This window comes from Podarcis cretensis, assembly GCF_951804945.1.
Source record: "Podarcis cretensis genome assembly, chromosome: 5".
Classification (NCBI taxonomy): domain Eukaryota; kingdom Metazoa; phylum Chordata; class Lepidosauria; order Squamata; family Lacertidae; genus Podarcis; species Podarcis cretensis.
The window spans coordinates 55,978,606-56,003,835 of record NC_137174.1 but is presented as its reverse complement, the minus strand read 5'-3'; the positions used below and the strand labels follow the sequence as shown (position 1 = coordinate 56,003,835).

The 25,230-nt window shown below is 40.3% G+C and overlaps 1 protein-coding gene and 1 long non-coding RNA gene across 2 annotated transcripts in view; both read left to right on the top strand.

Moving 5' to 3' along the window:
- Positions 1-25,230, top strand: part of CFAP58 (cilia and flagella associated protein 58) — a 72,265-nt gene that overhangs the window by 32,340 nt on the left and 14,695 nt on the right. Inside the window, exons 14-15 of the mRNA XM_079976084.1 lie at positions 2,675-2,786; positions 7,478-7,582. Of these exons, the coding sequence (XP_079832210.1) occupies positions 2,675-2,786; positions 7,478-7,582 (217 nt within the window). The remainder of the gene's footprint in view (positions 1-2,674; positions 2,787-7,477; positions 7,583-25,230) is intronic.
- LOC307216159 lies at positions 12,310-17,772 on the top strand. Its single transcript, XR_013838960.1, has 3 exons — positions 12,310-13,909; positions 16,052-16,142; positions 17,709-17,772. It is a non-coding gene; the product is annotated as an uncharacterized lncRNA (long non-coding RNA).

Below are 25,230 nucleotides of genomic sequence, written 5' to 3'. Positions count from 1 at the left end.
TGCTGCCTAAGATAGTTTTAAAAGATTTTGCAGGTAATGTGCCAGTGGTGGCTATAATGAACAGATTTTTTTTTCTCCTTTGGAAACTACTGTAGAGAGAGGCAATGGTCATGGGATGTTTTTATTGCGAACTTTAGATACTAGAGAACTAACAATTTCTGTTGAGCGGCTTAGTAGACTGATACCTTTTTGTGGGGTGTGTGATAATTTTTCCCCTCTAGGCCCAATTGGCTAGTGGTTTTAATATATGGGGAGAGGTGGGCAGATTTCCTAACAGAGGATTTTGTCTCAGTGCAGAACTTGAGAGAGATGATTTGAAGGTTCCTTCCCACCCTAATTTAAGATTTTATTTAGATTTAAGCATTCTAGAAAGATGTGGCATTTATTTGTTGTCTATGGTCAATGACACACTTTGGATTTTGGGCTGAAATGCATTGGGCTGGGTGCTTGATTACCATGTGGAAATGCAAGTATATGCTACTATGGCAAGGTTTACTTCTGTTAATGGCATCAGCAACTCTCTATTTTAATGAACTTCCCAATCATTGCTAGAATTGCCAGAAAATAGTCATTTCATCATTTGCAGTGCTAAGCTGCTTTAATTGGTAGTACAGTTACTTCTTTGGGTTTCGCCCATCCATCTAAGAATCGTTTCATACATTACAAATTTAAAATGTAAAATTGTTAATGCATCTTGTTTATGGCACCAGTAATTAATATTTTTATACTTGGAAATAGAAATGAAATAGAAGGTATATAACTAAAATTATAACAATAAGAACTTTGAAAATCACTTACATCATGGTGTATAAATTGCTATCAAGCTAAAGAGACTTCCACTATGTTTTTATTTAATCAGAGCATTTATACCTTGCTCCTCAGCCGAAAAGATTCCAATGATGGCTTATGTCTGATCGATGAAACAAGACCATCTACTGTATGTCTACAGGCATACAGTGTAAAAGACACTGTAAAGAAAAGGGGATAGGGGAAGAGGGGAAAAGCACACTCGGGAGGTTGTCCTCCTCAGGACTAGCTGGAATGGGAAAAGTTCAGGGGCAGGAGGCACCCGATGGAGCTGATCTTTCAGCAGAGCTGAGGGAATGAGCTATTCCCCATCTCTAAGGCAGTCTTCCGGCAGTAGCAGCTGGTGGAGCTGTGCAGGAGGGGCTGTGTTGCTCTCCTGTCTTCCCAATGCTGTATGTTGCTGTCATTTACCAAGAAGTCGAGGGGCAGGGCAGCAGGTGTTTAGCATGGCATGGTGTGTCCAATCCAATATGCCTGCATTGTGCTGAGCTTCTGTTGCCTTGTCCCCCTGCATCTTGGTGGCAGTGATGTCCAGTGTTGGGAAGACAGGAGAACAATGCAGCCCCACCCACACTGCCCTGGCTACCATTCTTGATAGTAGGCTGCCTCAGAGACACAAAGCAGAGCTCATTCCTTCAGCTCTGCTGAAAGACCAGATCCACTACCGCCTGCTGGAATGACTGTTACCAGGTGATAGTTGATGGAGAGGTCTAATGGAGCTGGCAATAATTAAATGCTGTATTTCTTGTTGCAGCCATGTAAGAAGTCATAGAGAGCCCAGTGCACTGACATCTGCATTTGTAGAAAACACATGACTGAAAATACACATTTCTCATGTGTACAGATTACATTTTTAGGCATGCCTTAATATATTTTATAGGTATATTTTTACTCTTTAGTCTGGTGAAGAGATAATGAGGATAGGTGGGAGTTTTTTCAGTTCCGATATTTAGCTGGAACACTATGAATAGAAATGTAAGTGGGACTTCCTCAAGCTGCCCAAAGGAACAATTTATTGCATGTTTCCTTAGCTACAATAAACTTCTGGAGTCTGCCTGCCTTGAAACAGCCTTCAGTTTATATCTTTCAATGAATTCTCAGTACCATGTTGTAGGGCCAGCCCCAAACATTTTGGCACCTGAGACAAACCACAAAATGGTGCCCCCCCAACTAGGGTAGAAGGGATAAGTGAAGTTCTACATTAGGAACCTGAGATGGTTGCCTCAACTTGCCTCATATATGGACAGGCCCTACCATGAAGTTCCAAATATCACAGATGGTATGTCTGGGAAATACGCAACAACAAGGTCACTTAGGTTGCTTTGGGGACATTACATTTATCTCCTTGTGGTAGTGGGCATGATGGGATATGTATGACATCTGGACAGTTTCAACTATAGTTTTGTTATCACTAGCCACTCATTACCTCATCTCAAGTCCTAAATAATTCATGCTGATGGCACCATATTTCCTTTTACCATATTTTGCTTCTTGAAACAACACTTCCAATTTTTGATCTCTTTGGTAAAAAAACTCCTTTGTGACAAGCCTAATGCTGGTATCTTGCATAGCAGACCTCTGAACGACTGCCTTGTGTAAATAGGGAAAGTTTGCCATTGCTTTTGGCAAGAGTCGAATGGGATGCCTGAAAATAGCATTACATCATGAAACTCTTCTAAAGCCAGTGCTGTAAATGTTTACTTGAGTAATTGAAATTAGTAGTAAATACTTGCGAAAGAAGAATTGTACTGAGAGATGGCTACACGTTTCTCTCTTACACCAAATAAAAGAGTTAATAAACATTTTGCCATATTCATATTAAGTTCTTTGCAGAGGTCATGGTGTTTGTACTTCTTACTTTTTGAAGGCAAGAAGTTTATCATATGCAGAAGGAGTTACTAAAGGAACGGACCCGCTGTAGAGCCTTGGAGGAAGAGCTTGAGAACCCCATGAATGTTCACAGATGGAGAAAATTAGAGGTAAAGTGTCACCTTTCAAAGACCCCATATTTTCAAATAGATAGCATGGTGCAAAGCATATTTTAATCCTGTGCAAACTGACATTAAAAAGGGCAGACAGGCTAAAATTTTCACACCATATTCTATGGTGGTTAATGGCAGACAGGCTTTATAGGCACAAGGCATTTGGGGATTATTTTTGTGTTGCTTCCATGATGTATGATTGCAGAAAGTTTTGCAGAATGAAAACTGATAAAGCCCAAAGAGAAGAGAAAGGTCTGAAGGTGAGATTGAGAGTGAAATAGTTGATTAACTTTGTCAGGGAGCTAGAGTATTAAACAATTCAAAGAGAGTCCCACCCACCTTAAAGAAGGAACGACTCTTCCATGGTCAAATGTGAAATGCTGCATTGGATGAAGTTTACAGAGAACAATTGAGTTGAAGCAGAAAGGCATGTATAAATTTGGGAAAGAAAAGAATCTTAGTAACCAGTACAACATTCTGTGTAGTCTATTATAAACACGTACACTCGTTTGCTTCACAACTGAAAGCAAAATAAATAAAGATCTCTTCTAATATAAGCTAAACCCATGAGCAGAAATGATACATTTGAACATTTCTCAAGCTGCTGAGATATCTGTTTTGCATGCATGTTGGTCTTTCATGCAATGCCAAATGTTGTTCAGCTGACCTCTCAAATTGGTTGCAGTATTCAAGTTTCTGAAGAACTCCAGCTGAATGTTTTGGTTGTATTGATTTGCCCAGCAGACAATTCTGATATTTTGATGCTTTATTTTTATCTGATAAAGTATTCTGGAATTTCTCCTTTAGAAGCAGGTAGAATATAGAATATAATTTAATTTAAATGCTTAGAAATTGCTTATATTTTAGAGATATTTACTGTAACCTGTCCATAGCCTATGGGATAAAGTCAGCTATACATCTAAATCTTTCACACAAACAACAATTTGATACTTGCAGAAAATGAAGTCTTTGAATTCTAGAATCATTTTGAAATAGAATGATCATCCAGTATATAGAATCAGTTGAAATAATTCGTAACAGTGCCTCAGTTCATCTCCAGAACAAAAAATAGAACAATTCCTGCAAATCAACACTTTGGCTGTTAAAGGCATGAATCACCTATGTTTTAGTCCTTAGGAATTTATTAATTGGACATGTTTGTGTAAACAGATGGGAGGATTCTAGAAAGCTTCTATCGGCAGCCTGGTTCACATTTTACAATAAGCCAAACAATGGCTTATCCGGTTCATGCAAACATTTGTTCAGTGGTTGCAGCTTGTTGTTAAGGAGCAGAGACCTAAACTGTGATGCCAGGTTCAGATGACATGCTGAGCCAAACCTTGGCTTAACTGCCACATTGTGCTAAAAGGACTAGGGAGGAGTAAAGTGCATGGGAGCTCTTCTTTGAGAGCCAGCATGTTTGTGCAACCCCTGTAAGACATAGTTTGGCATACGCATGCAAACAGAACCAGTGTTATGAGCCAGTGTGTTGTGTTTGTGGTTGTAGAACACAAGGAAAAGTATTTGCAGTCTATCACATTAGGAATCACTGGGTTCATTTGTTTTTCAAGTGTGAAGATAGAATAGCAATAGCATATATAAGAAAATTGTGGTTTGCTAATATCCCTCTCTCCGCTCGCCGTCCTGTGCTAGAAAACCCTATAATTGCCTGCATTGTTATAGGACTCCCTTTGCTTCTGGGACCCTGCTGTCATAGGAGATTTTTCTTGCAGCATGTTGCAATGACTAAACTTTCACACTACTGCCCTGCAGCAAAATAGCAGGTGCCCCAGGGCAAACAGCTCCAATGTTGATCACTGTTGATAAAATGTTCTGGGACGATGTGCATGTCAACACAATTTTCCATGTGAGCACCACCTCTGGAAGTAATTGATGACAGTAGTCGCTCTGTAGCATTTTGCCAATGTATTCCAAAACTACCAGAATAAGAACATAAGAGCCCTGATCAGCTCACAGACCCATGTGGACTAGCACCCTGTTTGCACTATGGTCAACCACATACTTATGGGAAGCCTGTAAGCAGGATATGAGTGCAACTGCATTTGCCTCACTTGTGTTCCTCGACAAGTGGTACTCAGATACATTCTTCCTCCAGTTCTGAAGGTGGCGCACAGCTATCATGACTAATAGCCATGGATACTGTAATCCTCCATGAATTTGTCCAAACCCATTTTAAAACTCCAATTTAGTAGCCATCATTTCATCCTGTGGCAGCAAATTCCATAGTTTAACTATGCACTGTGTAAAAAAATACTTCTGTCCTGAAACTTCCAATATTCAGCTCTCATTGGGTGGCCCTGGGTTCTAGTGTTATGAGAGAGGGAGAAGAGCATTCCCCTATCCACTTTCTCCATGCCATGTATAATTTATTCATCATTTCTATCATGTCCCCCCTTACTGAATTATTGTATTTTAATATTTTGCTGGAAGCCGCCCAGAGTGCCTGGGGAAACCCAGCCAGATGGGCGGGGTATAAATAAAATATTATTATTATTACTCCTCCTCCTCCTCCTCCTCCTCCTCCTCCTCACTCTTCCCCACCCCCAACTGAAACACCTCAAATGTTGTTTGCAACTTTCCATATAGGGAAGTTGTTACAGCGGCTTGGTAATTTTGGTTGCCCTTTTCTTCACATCTTTCAGCTCTAAAATGCGCTTTTTGATATGTGGTGACCACAACTATACACAGTATTCCAAGTGCCCCAAAAAGTACTGCAGCAATTTTAAGATTCCACTGAGCAAAGGGAGGAAATTTTATTCCAGCTGCTGTTAAACTATTTGCTGAAAAATCTATAGCACAACTATTATATGGTACACAACTCGTTCCCCTCTCTAATTTGAACTCCTATGAAAAAATACAATCAGGATTTCTTAGGTCAATTCTCTGAACCCGTAAATGTGTCCCTAATGCAGCCCTGTAACTGGAGATGGGCCTGTATGGGATTGAAGCCAAAGTGTGGCTAGTTACTCTATACACATGGCTAAGACTTAATAAGACTCCAACTGGGCTGTTCCCCTTGTTGCTAGTTGATAACTATCAAACAAAATGGTGGAAGGGCATTACAAGAAAACTGTCCTTTTATGGCCTTTCTCCTAAATAGTTTGGAAATGGGAAGGGCCAGATATATAATCAAAGAACAAATCTGGGACATAGAATTCCAAACTGATTTTATCTGATCCTCTAAAATCTATAAATATCTCCACAAATCTCAAATATTCCATCCAGCAAACACTAAACATTGTTGGACATTTTCCAGAGCCCATTTTAATGTTCTCCCTTCAGCACTACTAGAGGGCAGATATCATGACACCCCAGCTGAACAAAGATTATGTCCATGCAATTCTAATGAGATTGAATCCATTGGGCACGTTCTTCTACACTTCCTGTGGTACCTGAAGAGAGCTTTTTAAACCTTTATTAAGGAAATTTCCTGGATGCTTAGAGGAAACTTCTTGCTGATAAAAATCTAGATATCATCAGGCCTGTTGCAAAACTTTGTTTTATAGCAACAAGGACAAGACAGGCTGTGGTGACAGTGATGGCTGACGAATGAGTACTGATTTTAATCTCCGGAATTCAGATTTTAGCTGAAGGAGTGTTATTTTTAATGTAAATAAGTTTATAGGCAATTTTTAATTACATTCGCTTCTTCACGTGGATGTGGCATATATTATTATTGTTAACTTTGCAGTCTGGTCTTTGACCGCAATAAAAATTGATTGATATATCAAAAGTTCTTTGAAAGCCCAATAATACAAAGTGTAGCATGAATGTTACAATTCAGAAGATGGTACTACTGGCCAGAAGACAACAATCATGTGACTACATTCTATTGTGTTCAGGATATGTACTTGCAACATGTTCTGTTGATCAATAAAACTGATGCTTCCTCAAATCCTAAATGAGGTGCATAGGCAGCTCTCCATGACTGCTCTGTGTGGAAGCAATTTGAACTTGCTACCGTCTAGATTGGTAGCCTGGGCTGTTCATATTGCTAGGGGAATACAGTGGTGCCCCGCAAGACGAATGCCTCGCAAGACGGAAAACCCGCTAGACGAAAGGGTTTTCCGTTTTGGAGGTGCTTCGCAAAACGAATTTCCTATGGGCTTGCTTCGCAAGACGAAAATGTCTTGCGAGTTCCTGCGGGGGTTTTTTCCTCCCCCCCCTTTTCTAAGCCGCTAAGCCACTTATCAGCTGATCCGCTAAGCCACTAAGCCGCTTAACAGCTGATCCGCTAAGCCGCTTATCAGCTGATCCGCTAAGCTGCTAAGCCGCTAAACAGCGGATCCGCTAAGCCGCTTATCAGCTGATCCGCTAAGCCGCTAAGCCACTTAACAGCTGATCCGCTAAGCCGCTGATCAGCTGATCCGCTAAGCCGCTAAGCCGCTTATCAGCTGATCCGCTAAGCCCCTAAGCCGCTAATAGCGCTAATCCGCTAAGCCGCTAATGGGCTTGCTTCGCAAGACGAAAAAACCGCAAGACGAAGAGACTCGCGGAACGGATTCTTTTCGTCTTGCGAGGCACCACTGTAAATAACAGCTTTAAAGTTTAAGTTTTATTATGTAAGGCCATATTTAGTGTGGAAGGTATTCATTTAAGTTTTGAGCAATTAGGCATACTACAAGGCACAGAACTTGCAATTAAAAATTTGTATTCCTATCATGCAGGCCAGCGACCCAAATACCTATGAGTTGATACAAAAGATACATGCATTGCAGAAACGACTTATTAGCAAGACGGAAGAAGTGGTTGAAAAAGAGTTGCTCCTCCAGGTACAGTTGGCATGTTGGATGTATCCTGCTTACATACATGTGTTTCTCTTGGGTCATTTCCATATTATTGGGTTCATTTTTGCACAGGTGTTATTTTTATTTGCTTTGAGTGATCCATATATTATCCCCTAAGGCGGTGCTTCTGTTGCAGGAATACTGTACTCCCCAAGCAATCAAAAAGTATCTTGTGTTGCTGGGAAAATGCAAACTTCCTTCAGCTAGTGCAGTCAGTGGTGATGGGATCATGTGGAATGTGGATGTATGAATGACTGGTGTGATGAATAGTGCATGTGATGTGAATGGTTGCATGGAACAGAGATCTATTTGTCTTCAGAGCTCCTTGCTGGCTAATTTCTTTTTCTAATGAGCACACTCCTTAGAAGACTTGTCTAAATCAAAAAGGCTTCCTGCTGCCTTCTGACACATTGTTATACATAATTTTGCTAGATTAACACAATTTTGCTTCACATCACCAGTGCAGAACCACTCAGCTGTAGTATGCTAGATGGAAGGGAATAGTCTTAGTTGAGGCATCTCAGCTTCCTATATTCCTCCAGCTGAGCAATTCTCTGGGGTACAGAGCCGTGCTGTTCTTTGTTTAAAAATGGCTCTACAGCAAAACTATAGAGCAGGGCCATGGTACCGTCACTGCACAAATCAAATCTGACTAGAAATGATCTCTGAGAAAGCTAATAGAATAAAGGAAGAAATGTGATGGATTGTATGCAAAAGCCTTGAGTGCTGTTCAGATATTCTGGTATTCAGTTTATGGAATTAAACACAGTGCATGTCCAGTAACTAGCTTTAGATGGCAGCACTTATTCACATATAAACTTTGTTTACATGAAACTTTGTTGCTGCAACCCACATTTCAGAATAAAAAATGTAGTGAAAAGTCCACCCCTCTACTTCCACTTATAGCAACAACAACAATCAAAACACCAATTTTGCCAGCTTTAAAGGCAGCATTATTTCCTTGGTGAGGTCGTTCTGAATCATTTTGATCATGCCACTAATTACCAGGTCAGTAGAGAATAATGCCTGTTGGATTTCCTACTTTGCTTATTATGCCTTTTGGTAGAAGATTTCAGTGGGTTTTTTATGACTTAAGAGTAAGACATGTTTTCTACATCACTGGTTTTTCTTGCAGTGGATGCTAAGTATTTCCTCCTTTTGCACATTATTTCTGTAGTTCATTTTTTTGTGGTACATACATATTGATGTGTTTGGGAATGCCACTAAAATCTGAAGGGAAGGTTGCACAGCTTTAAGATGTACCTCTACTTTGTATTACATTTCACACAGTATGCAAGTCCATTAAGTGCTCTGTGTCCCAAAAGGCAGTCTGTATTTTCCCAACACAGAAAATACAGGTAGAGATGCAGGATGATGCTTTGACCTGGTGGAATGACACCGCTTGTGTTCATACATGTTCTCCCTCTAAGTAGAATTGTCTAAGCCTTGTGTTTTTATGTCTCTACACTGTAAATGCATCAGGTAAGCAGAAATTTTTAATTGCCTGAATAATCTTATGTTGCTAAAATGCAAGCATACAGGATGCAAATTGGAAACAGGAGTTTTCCTCTTATTTAAGTAGCATGAGGTATTTTTTGGAATTTCCTGTTCAATATTTTATCACTTGATGAGCACAAGGAACATACTATTAATGAAGAAAGAGATCATTTTAGAAATTTCCTTAGGAAGTTCAGCATGTGTATATGGGTAAAACATAGCAGTTAGTATATGGTCAGAAGAGTTAATTGGATTTCAGTTTACACTAAGATGTAACCTCTTCCTTCCTCCTCTTATCATCAGCTTGTTGATCATTTATAGGGTTTTGTTTTGACTCCTCTTGAGCCACTCCCTTGCTGCTAGTTTAGCATAAATCAGCATGAGATTTAAATTTAACAGGTTTTGACTTGCCTTGTCTGCATTGTGGCTCATTTTTGAAGACCAGCTTAGCACATTGTTCTTTAAATCAGTTAGTGTGTAAAGTCAAGTTTGCTTCCTTCTGCTGGAGGTCAGTGTCTCTCTCCTCCCCTCTTCACTTTCCTCCTCTTTACCCTCAAATTTCTGGCATATATATGATTGATAGTTCAGAATGGGATGGTGGGTGTGTTAATCAAAAGCCCTGGTTTTGGTACCTCCCGACATACAAAATTATAAGATGTATGATTTTCAACACAGTATGTTTAAATAAATGGCAACCTTTCCTACAATCATGAATCCGTACCCTGAGGTCTTCATCTCATCTAGAGACTAATATGAACCAAGCTGGACCTTGCTGTCATCATCTGAGGCCATTCTTCCTCTGTCTCCTCCATGAGGTTGGTAACATGAGAATGGGTATTTTCTATGGTGGCTTCCCATTTGTAGAATGCTCTCCCCAGGGAGGCTCGCCTGGTGCCATCATGATATGTTCTTAGGCACCAAGCAAAAACTTTCATCTGTAACCATGCATTTGGCCTTTAACTATCTGTGGCATTTTAGAAGTGGGTAGGATGTTTTTAATGTACCGTATTTTTCGCTCTATAACACGCACCCGACCATAACACGCATGTAGTTTTTAGAGGAGGAAAATCCGTAGGCATGCCACCCATAGGCATTTCCTCCATAACACGCACAGACATTTCCCCTTACTTTCTAGGAGGAAAAAAGTGAGTGTTATGGTGCAAAAAATACGGTATTTCCCCTCCTCTTGGCTTTAATGTATCTTTGTGGGGTGTTTTGTTTGGCTTTGGGTTGTCCTGGGCAAAATAATAATAGTAAGTAAGTAAGTAAGTAAGTAAGTAAATAAAACTTTTCCCTAGTTTGTTTGTTTATACATTTAATCTCACCTGATGTACACACTTTCTCTCTCCCTCCCTCCCTCTCTCTCTCTCTCCATTTTATCTTGAGGTAGGTTAGTCTGAGAGACAGTGACTGCGCTAAGTCATCTAGTGGGCTTCATGACCACTACTGCACACTAGGAATAAGGGAACTGAGCAGAAGATCTGAATGCCCCATACACCATGGCAATTTTATTCCTGTTTTATTCTGGACATCGTTTGTTGATGAAGCTGAACTGAAATGTTGAACTGTAATCAGTGCTAGTGTTGTCCAGGTAGTAGATGCTGTGCATAACAGCATAGCTCAGAAGCTCCCATATATGATTGTAAATAATCTGGATAAAGGCCCTTGTGTTCACAGATAGTTGACATTTTCCCACCTTCAGCTACTGTTCCAAATTGCCCAGCTCTCCCAGGAGCTGCTCTGCCATTGCAGGAAGAAATGAGGTCTTTTGTTGATTCCTGTCAGTCTCTGAGCCTTTCTTTTATGTTGCTGTGGGTGGAAGGTGATAACCTGGAAATAAATGGGTCCCTATACACCACAGCTGTAAATGCTACAGGAAGATTTGCCACTTCCAACAGGAGATGAATTTTTATGGGTCTTTCATTGCATTCAGGTCAGTTTGGTTTCCAAAGCCTGGGGAGATTGGGTCAGAGTGAGAGCCTACCTAGTGTGGTACTTTTATTCTCTAGAATACTCTGAATTTGAGGCTGCAGTATTTTGGAGAAAGCGTTTTTGTTGAAAGAGCTATTGTAACTTTTTGAAAACTGGAAAGATACAGTGAATGTGTGTGTGTGTGTGTGTGTGTGTGTGTGTGTGTATTTGTTTGTTCGTTTGTGTGTGTGTGTGTGTGTAAACTTTTGTCTGCTGTTATAGTATAGTATTTCGGGTGTATCATTAGATGTAATGCTAAATAAACTTTGGGGATTTTATTTTATTCATAATAAAAATGACTATTAGAGAAAGCCCCCTTATGCTTACTCCATTAATTATGATTATGTACAAAGTCTGGAGACTTTCAATTGTGCAGCATCCTCACAGCAGCAATAAACTGCTTCCACAGGAAAAAAAAAGAGAAATCTCATAATTAATAAAGCATCTGTGTCCCTTAACCCCTATTTATTTGATTCACCTCTTCATCCCTAAAAATCATCATTTGATTTATCTCGTATGTGCAGTCTGTATTACTGTTTATATTGAATGGTTGTTGTCAGCCTGTGTGTCTGTGGGAGAAGGGAGTGTCAAAGGAACCATGCCTGACTCTCAGATAGATGCTTTGCTGTGCTTTTAGCACAAGCCAAAGGATAGAGCCAGCACCTTTATTGCTTGATGCTTTGTGACTACTGTGGAGAGCAGAAACACAGAAGATCTTTCAGTGTCTTAACAAACTCTTCTTTCATTTTTCTTCTTCAGCAGTTCAGTACTTCAGCTGGTCTAGTTTAGTAAGTTGTGGGATGGGGAAGATAAAATAAAAGTAAGAGCAGTTCCCATTTGTTTCCTTACCCCTTATTTTTTTCATTGGAACATAGGAATCTAAAACACGCAATAATCATGCCAGAGTACGAATGGTTGAAGCCTTGGAACTGTACTAATTTGTGGGGTGGAGGAGGAGTAGAAAATAATGACCCCTTATGGAATAAAGGTGCATTAGTCTGGTTAAAGGAACAAAAGTTTGATGTCTTAAGTTTCCTTTTGCCACCATTTTACACTTCCTTCTACACCTTCACAACAGCCATGTGAGGTAGGCTAGGCTAAGTTGATTACAGGCCCAATGCAGGAAATGAGCAAAAGCAATGATGAGTTAAGTGCATATGCTTAGAGTGTTTTCTTTTTGTTCATCAAGGTTTGCCCCCCACCCCAAAAGTTCTTAATTTGCTAAAAGTTGTGAACTACATGTGCTCAGGGTCCTCCCCATCATGGCATAACGAATATATTGTGTTACTCTTTAAGATACCACTAGATTTTTTGTGGTACCTTATTGCATGTATGCATTTTTGGGGGAAGGGTGGCCTATTTTGGGAATTGCACAAGGGCCCCCAACCACCTTAATCTGCCCTTGCTTGCCTGAGTTTTCTCTGGACCCAACTTTGCCTTATTGTCTAGAATTTGAGGCCTCTTGTCTCATAGTAAAAGCCTGTTATCCTGTACTACACAGCTCCATCCAGATTTTGTTCCATGCCTCTCTGGCTTTCAGCTCAATTGCCATATGACATTTCCTAAGAAGAGTGTAAGGTATTTGGATTCCTGTAAAAAAAGAGAAGTTGACCAGTAAGCTTACATGTCCAGCAGAAGCAGTAGAATAAATGACAGAGAATCTAAGTGTTCTGTACAGAAATTTAAGACTGGGTTTTTGCATTTTTCCACTAGTACAGGAGCCATAGCAGTTGATTCATTCTCATATAATGTGAGAATCATGGGAAACCCCTGCCCCCATAAACAAATGTTATTTTGTATAGATGCTTGCATGGGTTCCTGCTGTATCCTATGTTACTGCAGTGGAGCTGGAAGGTGTTGTGCAGCTGTGGCTCCTATGCTGATAAGAATGTGAGCACTGGATCTAAGCCGGGGGAAAGGAGCTTTCAACACATTCCAGAAACTCTTGGTATATTAATGGCTATTCTAAAGATAATTTGCAGCTTTAGGCAGGGGCTGATAATTGGGTAATTCCAGTAAACAGACTGAAGAAAGCTCTGACCCTACATTAAAAGACATCAACAAAACCAAGAACAAAGGGATACTAGTAATCCAAAGCTTGTAACTGTGGAGGAATTATAAAGAGAAAGTTCCAAGGAGAAAGTGAGTGTTCGTCTATTTAGCTGTTTCATTTGTTTTGTCTATAAGCTGCTTTGAGTCCCTTTCAGGGAAAAGGGTGGCGTATATTATTGGCATTCGTCTATCTTAAGAGACAATGGAGTGTCCCCGCATGAGGAAAGTCAGACTCCTGTGTTAGCAACACCAAAGTGACCTTCCCAGGGTTCAAGCCTGGGCAGTGTGCATGGAGGTTCTGGGCTGCCCAGACGACATGATCCCCTTCTTGGCCTTGCTGTTGTGGTCCAAAAAAAAAAGCAGAGCAATATGTTTGGCACCAGCTTGGCTGCAGGAGTTGCCAGAAGGAGGCATATATAACCATCTTAGGGACTCCACTCCATATTTGTATAAGTTTTACTCCTTAGCCTTTTCTTCTCCTGAAGATATCCTGCAAGGCAGCAGAGGATCAGTTTCCCTTTTCTAGATGGACTACCTTCTCAGGTTGACAAGTCCCATCTGCCCCTCACTTTCCTCTACAGCACATGCAGAAGCCACCTTCTTGACCGTTGGACCCACTATTGGTCTCGTCCACTCAATTTGCCATCGCCTTCTTTGCATGCAGGGGAAGTCCCTAACTCACCGAGGGTTTGAGACCCATCAGCTATCCTCACCTGGTATAACTAGCCAGTTGAAGCCATCCCGGGGTGTGGCCACTGTCACATGCTGTGTGACAGCTTCTAGGAACTACAGGTGAGAACTGAGTTCAGGGTAGGGACCAAATGTGGACCAACTACCCCAGGAGGAGCACAAGTGTCCCCCACCAGAGGTACTACCCATCCCCTAGTACAGTGGTACCTTGGGGTACATACGCTTCAGGTTACAGACTCCGCTAACCCAGAAATCGTACCTCGAGTTAAGAACTTTGCTTCAGGATGAGAACAGAAATCGCGCGGCGGTGGTGCGGCAGCAGCGGGAGGCCCCATTAGCTTCACCTGAAGTGGTGCTTCAGGTTAAGAACAGTTTCAGGTTAAGAACGGACCTCTGGAATGAATTAAGTACTTAACCCGAGGTACCACAGTATATAAATCAATATATATTAATGCTAATAATAATTACGAGGGCTTGAACAAGTTGGAAAACTCCAATCCTTCCTTGGATGATACTGTGGAATGTGCTGTTCAAAAGTGGATTCTCTGTTCAGACACATGAATCACTGCACTAGAAATGTCAGAAGGATGCCTCTGGGTGAACACATGGTTTTTCCCATGTAATGTTTTGTTAATGCATATATTTTTACAAGTTTGCAGTCTAGGATGGTTTTGAATCAAATTGTGCAACTTTACTGGCTGTGCAACTAAATGGAATCTTCCTTACTTTGAACTTTGGGAGAGGCAGACTTTTCTAGAATGTTCTGCTTCATGATATGCTCAGCTACAATTCTTATATTTCACAGAATCATGTCAGGAACCTCAAAAGTCTAGTCTAATCTCTTGATAGTGCAGGAAACCTACTACTGCAGCATCCATGCTATGTGGCCAGCCACTGCTTACAAATCTCAAATGAAGAAGTATGTACTATTACTATATAAGGGAGCAAATAACAAATAGTAAATGAACAAAGTAATAGTAATTACCTTGTAGATATAGCTAGCATAGCTTGAGGAAAAAGTGAATTATGCATGTCTTTATTTGTTTAAAAATCTAGCCGTCTCCCTTTAAAGCAAACCCCCTTTCTAAATTTGATTTTCTGTCTAACTGCCTAACAGTCTGGTTTACTTATCTGCACATTCAAACCAGATAACAGTGCAATGACATCATATTACCTGCTGGTTGTCAGTCATCTTCTCTAAAGACTTGTCATGATCATAAAGAAGGTATATGCGGGAAAAAAGAATGGTTTTAGCTGAGAGACAGTGCAAAAAGAACTCTCTGTATTCCAGAATACATTGTGAAATCCTCAACATATTAGAGATTTCACATAGGTCTGGTAGCATCCCACTCCCAAAGTCTGATTCTAAAATCTACATAGCGAATTTTGAAGTCCTGAACCCCTAAACTTGTACCCTTAATCAAACAAATATTTATGATGGGATTTCTATTCAAGAATGTAAATATATTTCTGAGCAGTGTTTTCAGCCTAAAGTTGGTACTTCACCTTGATATCTGATTTAGCCTGAACCTAAAAAATGGCTATGGAGCATGTGCTGTATTATTTCAGTTTGATGGATTGTATCCAGTGAAGTCCTGTTGGTTTCAAGGACTTTTGTCTGTGCCCGAAATCTTTCCAGATGCCTAGGGTACCCCCAGAACAGATTTGGCAAGGGGTGCATGGAGGGAATAAGCCCTGTTTAGCTTCACTGATATAGGCCTGTTGCACTTCACATTCTTGCTTTTAAATCTTGGCGTTTGTTATTCCCTAAATCATTCAGGGATCTCAAATTGTTTGACATGCTTCTTCTCTGATCCCTTGTTAAAGTTTTCTAAAACCTTTGCAAAACCCCATTTGAGGATTGGGCAGCCTCCTTGGTCCTTGGGAAGCAATCTGGGATGGAGAGTCAGTTCTAGCTGGGCTGGGAGCTGTTGCTTGAATTTGGCCCTCCCTTCCCCCTTTTCCAGTTGCCCCCCCCCCCGCAGTGTTGGTAGCCCCTTGATGATAATCATTTTGTGCAGGAGGTGGACAGGTGAGCTATACCACATAGAGCAAGAGATGGTACACAAACATGATATAGTGCAGAAGAGTCTAAAGGGTGTGTTCACATTGCCACCTTAGTATTTCTAATTCCAATTCATATTGAAATAGTGTGTGAAATAAGGGGGGGGGGGGAGAGAATCATCATGGTTTTTAAGTTGAGAAGCATGCTGATGTTGGCACTAACTTTTCTTTCCTGCCCAGAGAACAAAACCTTCAGGGGGAGGCAACACTTTTAAATCTGTGCTTTTTAAAAAAGGAATGGCAAGCATCAGTTTAACTTCATCTATTAGAGGTAATCAGCTGAATTTAACAAAAGGAAAATTGTTTTCCAATAAAAACCAGTTATGTTAATCTAGCATCAAGAGATGGAGAAAATAAAGCAGATCACTTAGCACCCAAATGAAGAATTTGTGATAAAAAAACTTCCTCACTTCAGGTCTTACTGAATCTTTGTACCTTTTCTTTAAGAGCACAAAGAGAGAAGAGGGTTTTTTGTGTGATGAATGTTCTTTTGGACAACAGCAAGATGCAAATTTGACAGAAGAATTAGACAAAATTGGATCAAAATTACAACTCTGGGGAATCCTCACCATTTTTAGCTATTTTGATGGGATCTCAGTATGAGATATTTTCAGACTAAAGGTGCCAGTTACAAAGAAGACAAAGTTGCAGCCGGAAGAGAAATTAGTTTGAGTTTATTGTTAGGAAAGCTCCATGAATATTTAATCTCCTTTATGTTTTAAGGGAATTTAAAAGATTCATTGGAGCTAAAAGGCAATTCTACTGGGTCATAAAATTGCACCCATTGCATCACATGGGATTTATATAATTTCTTCTTACCTATTCTTGATAGATGGGTGCCAAGGAAAGCTTTTGTTCTCTGCATTTTAATGGGTGTGCTCCGTTTTGCATGCATCTTAAAAATGAGAATAAAACCGTCTAAAATACATAAATAAATTTATATATTTATCTATCACCAGGCTCTCTGTCCAGTTCAGTGGGGGTCCAGAGTGTTTGTTCCTGGTGTTACGTAATCGGGACAGATTAGGGATTCTGCTGGTTACCTCCCACTTTGCTGCCCAGCAGTCTTGCTGCCTGAGCTGATCTCGGAGGTGGTGTTGAGGACTTCCAGACTGCTAGTGTTGGGGGACTTCATCATCCATACCAAAGCAGTTCACTCTGGGGTGGCTCACAACTTCATGGCTGCCATGGCTGTGATGGAGACAGGGGGTCTGGAGGCTGACCCAGGAGAGGGGGGCAGAGATTTATGGGGTTTGATGCCACCCACAAGGCAGCAACCAGGACAGAGGGAAGGGGAAGGGTCAGTCAAAGGTGGAGATGGGGGCAGGATGTGTCAGAAGCAGAGAAAGAGGCTCTTCATGTGATGGGTGAACTGGTCAGATCCCCATCATCCCCTGTCCTGCTGTCTCCTAGAACCAGGAGGGTCTTGAAGAGGGAAGTGGAGGGACAACCTCTGTGCAGGAGAAGTTAGTCTCAGGTTACAGGCATGCACACCATCAGACGAGGATACATAAGCCCAGGGGAGGGCATGGTCTTACTGTTGCTTCAACTGCTCCACCAGGCGTGAACTTGGAAAAGTTAATGCCAGCTATGTAGGTGCAAGAAGTGTGTGCAGGTGTGCATCTGGTGCACCTTAGGAAGTACTGTGAGTGTTGCTTTCGTCATTAAAGAATTAGCTATCAGCCATTTGCCTTCCATGGGTGTGTTTGTGTGGGAGAGCATTGGAGGTATTGATTTGTTGTCCTAGTAAATGGAAAACTCCTACTTCCCATAACAAAAGAAGATGGCAAGCCAACAAAAATGCAGAAAAGAACTGCTGTGTTACTTCGTTTTTTAGAAAACATGCTGAGTATAGTGATAGTACGTTCAACTCGTGTCATTGGAAGACAAGGTGAGGGTGAACATCTTCTAAGAGGCTGTAAGGTATCTTCTTCTCTCATTAAGTTGTTTTGAAAATGTTAGTCATTTTGGTGCAATCTGCTCCATACTGTAGGGGACAAACTTACTACTTAAAAGCACTCGGAGAGACAGAGAGGCATGTCAGGGATGTAGCAGAATACAGACTACAATGCATTCCATCCGATGCAAAGAAACCACCCCAATCTCCCCTTGCTTGGCTGCAGCTTATTTAACTAGGAGTTCCTTAAACCCTTGTTATTGTGCATCTCTATCTCCTATCATAGGTCAATAATGGCTACTAATCTTAGTGGCTATATTACCTCCAGTACCAGGCTTAATGTCCCTGAATATTATTTGCTGGGACTCATGAGTGAAAGAGTGCTGTTAGTATTTCCAGAGATATCAGGCACGCCACGAGAAGAACAGAAAGTAACACCAGATGGCCTTTGATCTGATCTAGCAGCACTCTTATTGTGTTCTTACTCACTGGGGGAACCAGAGTAGCCACAAGCCCAAGCCTAAAACCATATTGAATTGGCTTCAGATCCTATGGATATACTCTTAGAGGAATTGTTATTATGGAAATATGGCTCTAGGGTCTGACTGTCTTTCATCTTGAAATTGCTTTGAGTGAATAAGTAGCTTCTTTTCAAAAGAGTTTGTCATATTGCCAAACTAAAATTTGTTGGCTATATGCCCCTCACTAGAAAGCAATAGTGAAGTTCATGAATCCAGCTGCAAGAAAATGTTTCCTTCAAGTTGCTTCAAGTTGGGTCTCACCATTTGGATTAACTTCTCAGATATCCATGCTATGACATCAATTCAGCATGGGGTAACTGAGGGCTAATTTCTCAACTGTTAAAACAGAAAACCTAGCAAAGGATGATGCTTGCATGTCATGAACACACCAGCTCCAAGTGTAATCTCGCAGCCGGCTGCAGAATGCAGTCAGGAACAGGGAGGCTGGGCTTTCAAGCCAGCACAGGAGAGCCCGCAGCTGCCAGCATCGACTCCCCCTGACCTTAGACGGCTGGCTGATAAGGAAGGAACGGAGAGCAGGCTGGAACACAGCCAAAGCTCTCCGGAAGCCCAAACAGGCACGGAAAGTCATAGAGACAGCTTTTTGGAACAGGAAGGGGCTGCAGCTGACCAAATAAGTCCAAGGTGTAGGCGTATAGGAAGGCTTCTAGATAGGAAGCAAAATAAGAAACATAAAGGTTGAAGGTTCAGTCTCTTTTCTCAAAGAGTCTTTTCTCTTCTGTAGAATATGATTTTTCAATGCTGATCAAGGAAGGTGGGATAGCTTTCAAAAAGGAAGCCAAATATGGCACACACATGACAATGAGTGAAGCTCATGGACTTCTTGATTTATATGAACAGAAACATTGCAGCTTTCAGAAGTGTTTGCTGAAATTTATCACAAGTGAAAGACCTTTTAAGAAGAGTTTATTGAGAACATCCATATTGGAATCTATCTTGGAAAGCTTAAGGCAACTTTTCCCCATTGTTGTAAAAGAAAAGAAAAAAGTGAAGGTTACTGTATGCTAATTTTTCATATGCCTCATAAAACATTTCATCATAGGCATCCTGAGCTGAAAATGTTCTTATTATGCAAAAACTTTAAAAAGAAGAAAACAACCTCACTGTGCTCATAGAAGTAAACTGAACAGGGCTATACATTGTTGCATTTAAACTAGTATCAGCTTCCTATGTAACATCTTGCAGAAGGGTTCTTAGCCCACTTGGAATTTTCACTGCTTCATTACATCATGAACAAATAGTTCTGGAGTTCAGTGTAGTTGACATTTTGGTTATAATGCCAATAAACATGAAACCCTCAAAGCAGAGGGTTTTGTTTTCCTCATCAATGCAATGTCAAACCTCACTGTAATTCTTCCACTAATTGCAATTAAAGTCTTTGTAAGATTAAATGTTTTAGGACTCTTTTTAGAACAATAAGCAGCACAGCTTTTAAAATATTTTAAACTTTCTGTTAAAATTCTGCTCTTAATGCTGGAACCTTAATTATGACATTAGTCTCAGTCTCTGATGAATAGCAGCAGTTCTGGCTCTTTCTGTTTGCTATAAATTCTTTTCTTGGAATACCCAGAATCACTCTAGAAGTTGTATCTACCACCAGGCAGAGTGTGCTGAAATATTAGTTTAGGATGGTAGTTGCTAAAGAAAAATGTGAGAAGCAGTTTTGGGTTCTAATGTGATCTGAAATGATGACGAGAATTCTGGGGAGGCTGATGTTGGACTGATAGGGGAAGAAGAAGAATGCTTGATAGCACCCACAATAATGTTTGTGCAGTCTGTACATTTGTTAATAGCTGATATTCTACAAATGCTTTATTGAATGTCCCACCATATAGATAAAAGAAAGCATAAAAGATTACTTTCGTTTTCAGTGACCTGCAGTTGTCCAAGAACAACAAGTAAAACAAAAAATGCATTTTACAAAGATATGTAGTGCACATTTCTGCATGCAAAGCAGAAGAAATATATAGCAGGGATTTGCAAAATGTAGTGAGAGGTTCTTGGTGTTTAACAAGGATCTAGTTATTTCTGAAATATGTAACCAAGGCAGCAGCATTGGAGGACTAGAATTGTAATGTGACTTCTTGGACGGTGAATAAATCTTCATTAGGAGTGAGACTGTTGATCATCTCTAGTTACACTGACAGACTGGGCTTCCTAATGACAGAGTTAGCACTTGTGCCATTTTCTAGACTAGTGCAACAGCCTGACTCAGAAAAAAACCCCATCAAAGTGAACACCCTTGTGTGTTCAGAATTGTTAGCTGCTGCATTGGTGTTTCCCTGGGCAGCATTCTGTTATCTGTAAGAAGAGGACTACAAGAGCATGCAGTTCATAAGGCTTGAGATACTGGCCTTTGATAATCAACTTGGCTTGGGAAGAGTGATCAAAGTGAGCAAGCAGCAAATGTAGTGTTCCTCTGCAAATGAATGATATATTTAGTGTAAGACTTCTAGCCTTTTCTCTCTCACCTTTTCTGCTTGCAATAGAATTGTAGTCTGGATTGTGGAGAGAACTATTCGTGCTGGCCTGTGGGTGTGTTGCTAGGTGCTAGTGGACAGGTAAACATATGCTGTAGTACGGAGCATTTTTCTGGAAATTCTGTTCCTTTGCTGAAAGGTTCTACTCTGGATCCTACCCAATATTATATTTATTTATTTATCCCAAGAACTGACACTATTTGTGGGTCACAAGTTGTGCAGGCTTGCGTTGTACAGCAGAGATCGATGACCTGAGTTACATTAGCCTCCATCAACCAGCATGTGTGCAACTTAGTAGCTGAAATTCTGTATCCTGAATTTGTTTCATGCAAGGCACTAGTAGGACCAAAATCTGATTAAGACAGCAGCTAGTTCACATTCAGAAGAAGGAAACACAAAATATTAAAATAAATGGAGTGACAGGTTCAGAAATATGTTGTCATGGTTTAGCCTAGAGGCAGATCCATGGGCTTCTTCGAGCACTACTGGAAAAACAAATCTTACAGGCTGGCAGGATTTGCTAAAAATAATCCTAAGGTTTATTTATACAAATAATATACAGTGGCAGAAATGTTGAAAAGCCTCAAACCCTCAGTCTGAGTCCCCTCCTTGATGTTCAGTTCTCATAAGCATTATTTACTATGGGAATGGTGTAGGAGTCTATCAAGGATATAGGGTCTCTGCTGTGGCCTTTCTCTATGTATTGTTTCATTTATCTTTGCTCTGTCCTTATTGTTAACAGCAGTCTGCATTTCTCCTGGTATTTTATGGTGATCCACTTTGTTATGTCCCCCTTTTCATAGTTCATCATTAATTTATTCAATTGTGCATACAGCCCATCCTTTTTCAAAGGAATAGGGCAGACATCAACATATAAAGCAATCTGAGTACAGTGGTACCTCGGGTTACATACGCTTCAGGTTACAGACTCCGCTAACCCAGAAATAGTGCTTCAGGTTAAGAACTTTGCTTCAGGATGAGAACAGAATTTGTGCTCCGGTGGCGCAGCAGCAGCAGGAGTCCCCATTAGCTAAAGTGGTGCTTCAGGTTCAGAACAGTTTCAGGTTAAGAACGGACCTCCGGAACGAATTAAGTACTTAACCCGAGGTACCACTGTACTTGGCTATTACATTTTTTGTATTTTATATTAAGCCCCCAGATGAGAATACTGTTACTCTGTTTTAATTTAATTTTTATGTGGTGTACAATGCTCTGCAATGATTCTCTAATAATAGGCTTTGCTTTACTTTAGTAAACAACTAGTTTTAAAGATGAGCTGCATTTGGCTTGGGACAGACCATCTTATGATCAGAGGGCATGTTATGTTTACTTAAATCTGAATAAGAACTTTCACTCAGGGATGATTGGCATTTTAATTTGGAACAACCTATATTATTTTTTCTCATAAATGTCGAGCAGCAGTAAGTCAGGCTTTAGAGAAGCAAAGTGGCATAAAACATCCAAATAATGAAAATATTTAATAGAAGCTTGTGAATGAATGTCCAAGCTATGGGCAGTCTGAAGCCAGAAGGGAACACAAGATTTATGGGGGAAGAGCTCTCCATGTTAGCTGTGTAGACATGTCAAATTCTCAAAGCCTCAAGCATGCTCTGGGGTAGGGGGCAGCAAACTTTTTCAGACCTTGTGGGGGGCTGGACTATATTTTGAAGAAGTAAAAAGTGAACGAATTCCTATGCCCCACAAATGACCCAGAGATGCATTTTAAATAAAAGGACACATTCTACTCATGTAAAAACATGCTGATTCCCGGAATGTCTGCGGACCATATTTAGAAGGCGATTGGGCCATATCCAGCCCCTGGGCCTTAGTTTGCCTACCCATGCTCTGGTGTATCGTTTCAAATACGGAATGGAGTTAATGAGCCTTTTTTGCCACTTTTGTAAAAAATAAATAAAAATGGGGTGGTTTGCCTTTGAAGCAGGGAGGGCAAGAGTTGGGGATTGGAGGCAAACCCCTCTTCAAGCTATATCCAAGCTAGAATGGGTATGGGACTCGTTTGATTTGGTGCTTCTTTTTTTGAGAGGAGGAGATTTGCCTTTCAGCCTGCACACAGAGAGACACCAAAATTCTTTAGTATCTATAATTTTGGTTGCATTTGCTTTTAATTGGAAAGATAAACTCTGTCAAATGGGATTCAGGAGTCCTGTCCGCCTTGTTCCGTGCAACTTCTGGCTTATAGGAATACAGTAACAGAATGTAGGAAAATGACCACTGTTAACACACATTTTGTTTCTTCTTTGAAGAAGAAAGAATTAAGTATAATGGGCTTCCTTTTGATGTTTCCCTGACATTTGGTGATCTTAACTCAGTGACAAATTAAATGACAAGACTTAAAAGAAATAGATACTGTTTAGTGATAATAATAATGGGTGTAATACAAGACATGTGGTTCTGCTGCTGCTAGATGATGGCAGTAATACATATTGGAGAGGAAACCAGTTTCAGCTGCATAGGATAGATTTCACTTTCTAATAGAAATGTATGCATTGTCTCTAAATGGGGTTATTATCCACTCCATTGCACAATGTTCAGAGGACTTGGTTGGCCCTTGTTGAGGGTTACGAGAGAAATAAATTGGAAACCAATTGCAAATAAGACCAGCGGTCAATCAGCTGCTCCTTATTTATCCATATTACCAGGACCCTATTACAAAATACAAACATGTACAACATTCGAGGCTGGGACATGTTTGATTGTGAAAACAGTTGCCATCTTATATAGTCACAATTAATGGAAAAGCCAACAGCATGAAAAACAGTTCAATCCTATTTTGAATTGCATAATGGAATTCCACCTATGAGTAAACTAGTGGTTTTTGTTGTGGGATAATTTCAAAACAGTGATCTCTGTAATAATTATGAGGTTGTATTGTGAAAGAAAATGTATCTTGTAAATGATATTGATATTTTTCATTTTATTTTGGTATCTTTGTTCATGGATACCAAAAAGTCTAAAACTAGGTAAGTTTTATTCATAACAAGTGCAGCCTCTCTGGCTCCGGGCTTCAAGATCATGAATTGCTTTTGAAAATATTGGCCACATTCCATGCAATTGAGTGATTAACTAGAAGTATGTGTACTGTAGATAGATGTTTTTTCTACAATTCTTTTTATTCACACCCAGGAGTCTGACAGGAAGACTTATAGTGCTACATAGTAGCAAGAAAAGCAGGCAAAGAGGATGATCAGCAAAGGCAGCTTAAATGTGAAGCAAAATATCCATGTGGGTTCAATCTTTTTTCTTCTTCTACATCTCTGTTTAAAATATTTTTCTTTCTTTCTGGTTGAAGTCTCATGATGCAAAGCTTTCTACAGAAATGCCGGTCTGAAACTCATTACTAGTTAAATACATCGAGCAAAAAATAAAAAATTGGTCAAGGATGTCCCTTTTAACATTACCATCCTTTTCTCTTGTTTTTCTGAGTCATTTATGGTACTGACAGATTCCCAACATATTTGTCTGTTTATTGTGCAGTACTTAATTTTTAAGGTAATCCAGAAACAAGTAGTTTAGGGTTTCATTTCTAACAGACAATTGCATTAGAACAGAAATCTTCTGATGAAGTGCTAAACCTGTATTAAGACAGATTCTGGGATTCTAGGTTGACTAAGTCATATTTGGAGTAGACCCACTGAAATTAACAGACTTACGGTAGGTTCTTTAAATCCATTGACTTCCATGGTTCTTCTTTGAGTATGACTAACAATGGATATCACCCCTTATCTTAATAGAAGGGCAAGATATCTCTACTGATTTCTTAAAAGAATAACACCAATGGAAAAGCAGAGGACGTTTTTTGTTTAAGTATTTGTTCGGTTGAAATGCTATCTAGCAACCATTTTCAGCACACACACACACAGGAGACCCACAAAGTTTCCCAAAAGGCAACCCTCAAGCTTATATTTTTCAGACCTGTTGCCTTTATTGGAAGCCCCAATTGACTGTCACTTCAGCACCATTCATATGATTTAAAAATCAGCTTTCTCTATAATACAGTGAAAGTTAATTCAGAATGGCTTAATGCCTTTTAGGACTTTGTTTACTGTCAGTAGTGTAGTCATGTATTGAAATCTTACAAGATTTGTGATTAGGTCACTCTTGCTAGGAAGAATAAGGTGTATTTGAAGGAAAAAAATATTAAGCTGCAGCCAGTTGGGGCTTTGAAGTGGCTCACAATGGAGTGCATTGAAATATGAGGTTCAGTGGTGTGCTGTTGTTGCGTAGTCGTTTAGTCATGTCCGACTCTTCGTGACCCCATGGACCAGAGCATGCCAGGCACTCCTGTTTTCCACTGCCTCCTGCAGTTTGGTCAAACTCATGCTGGTAGCTTTGAGAACACTGTCCAACCATCTCGTCCTCTGTCATCCCCTTCTCCTTGTGCCCTCCATCTTTCCCAACATCAGGGTCTTTTCCAGGGAG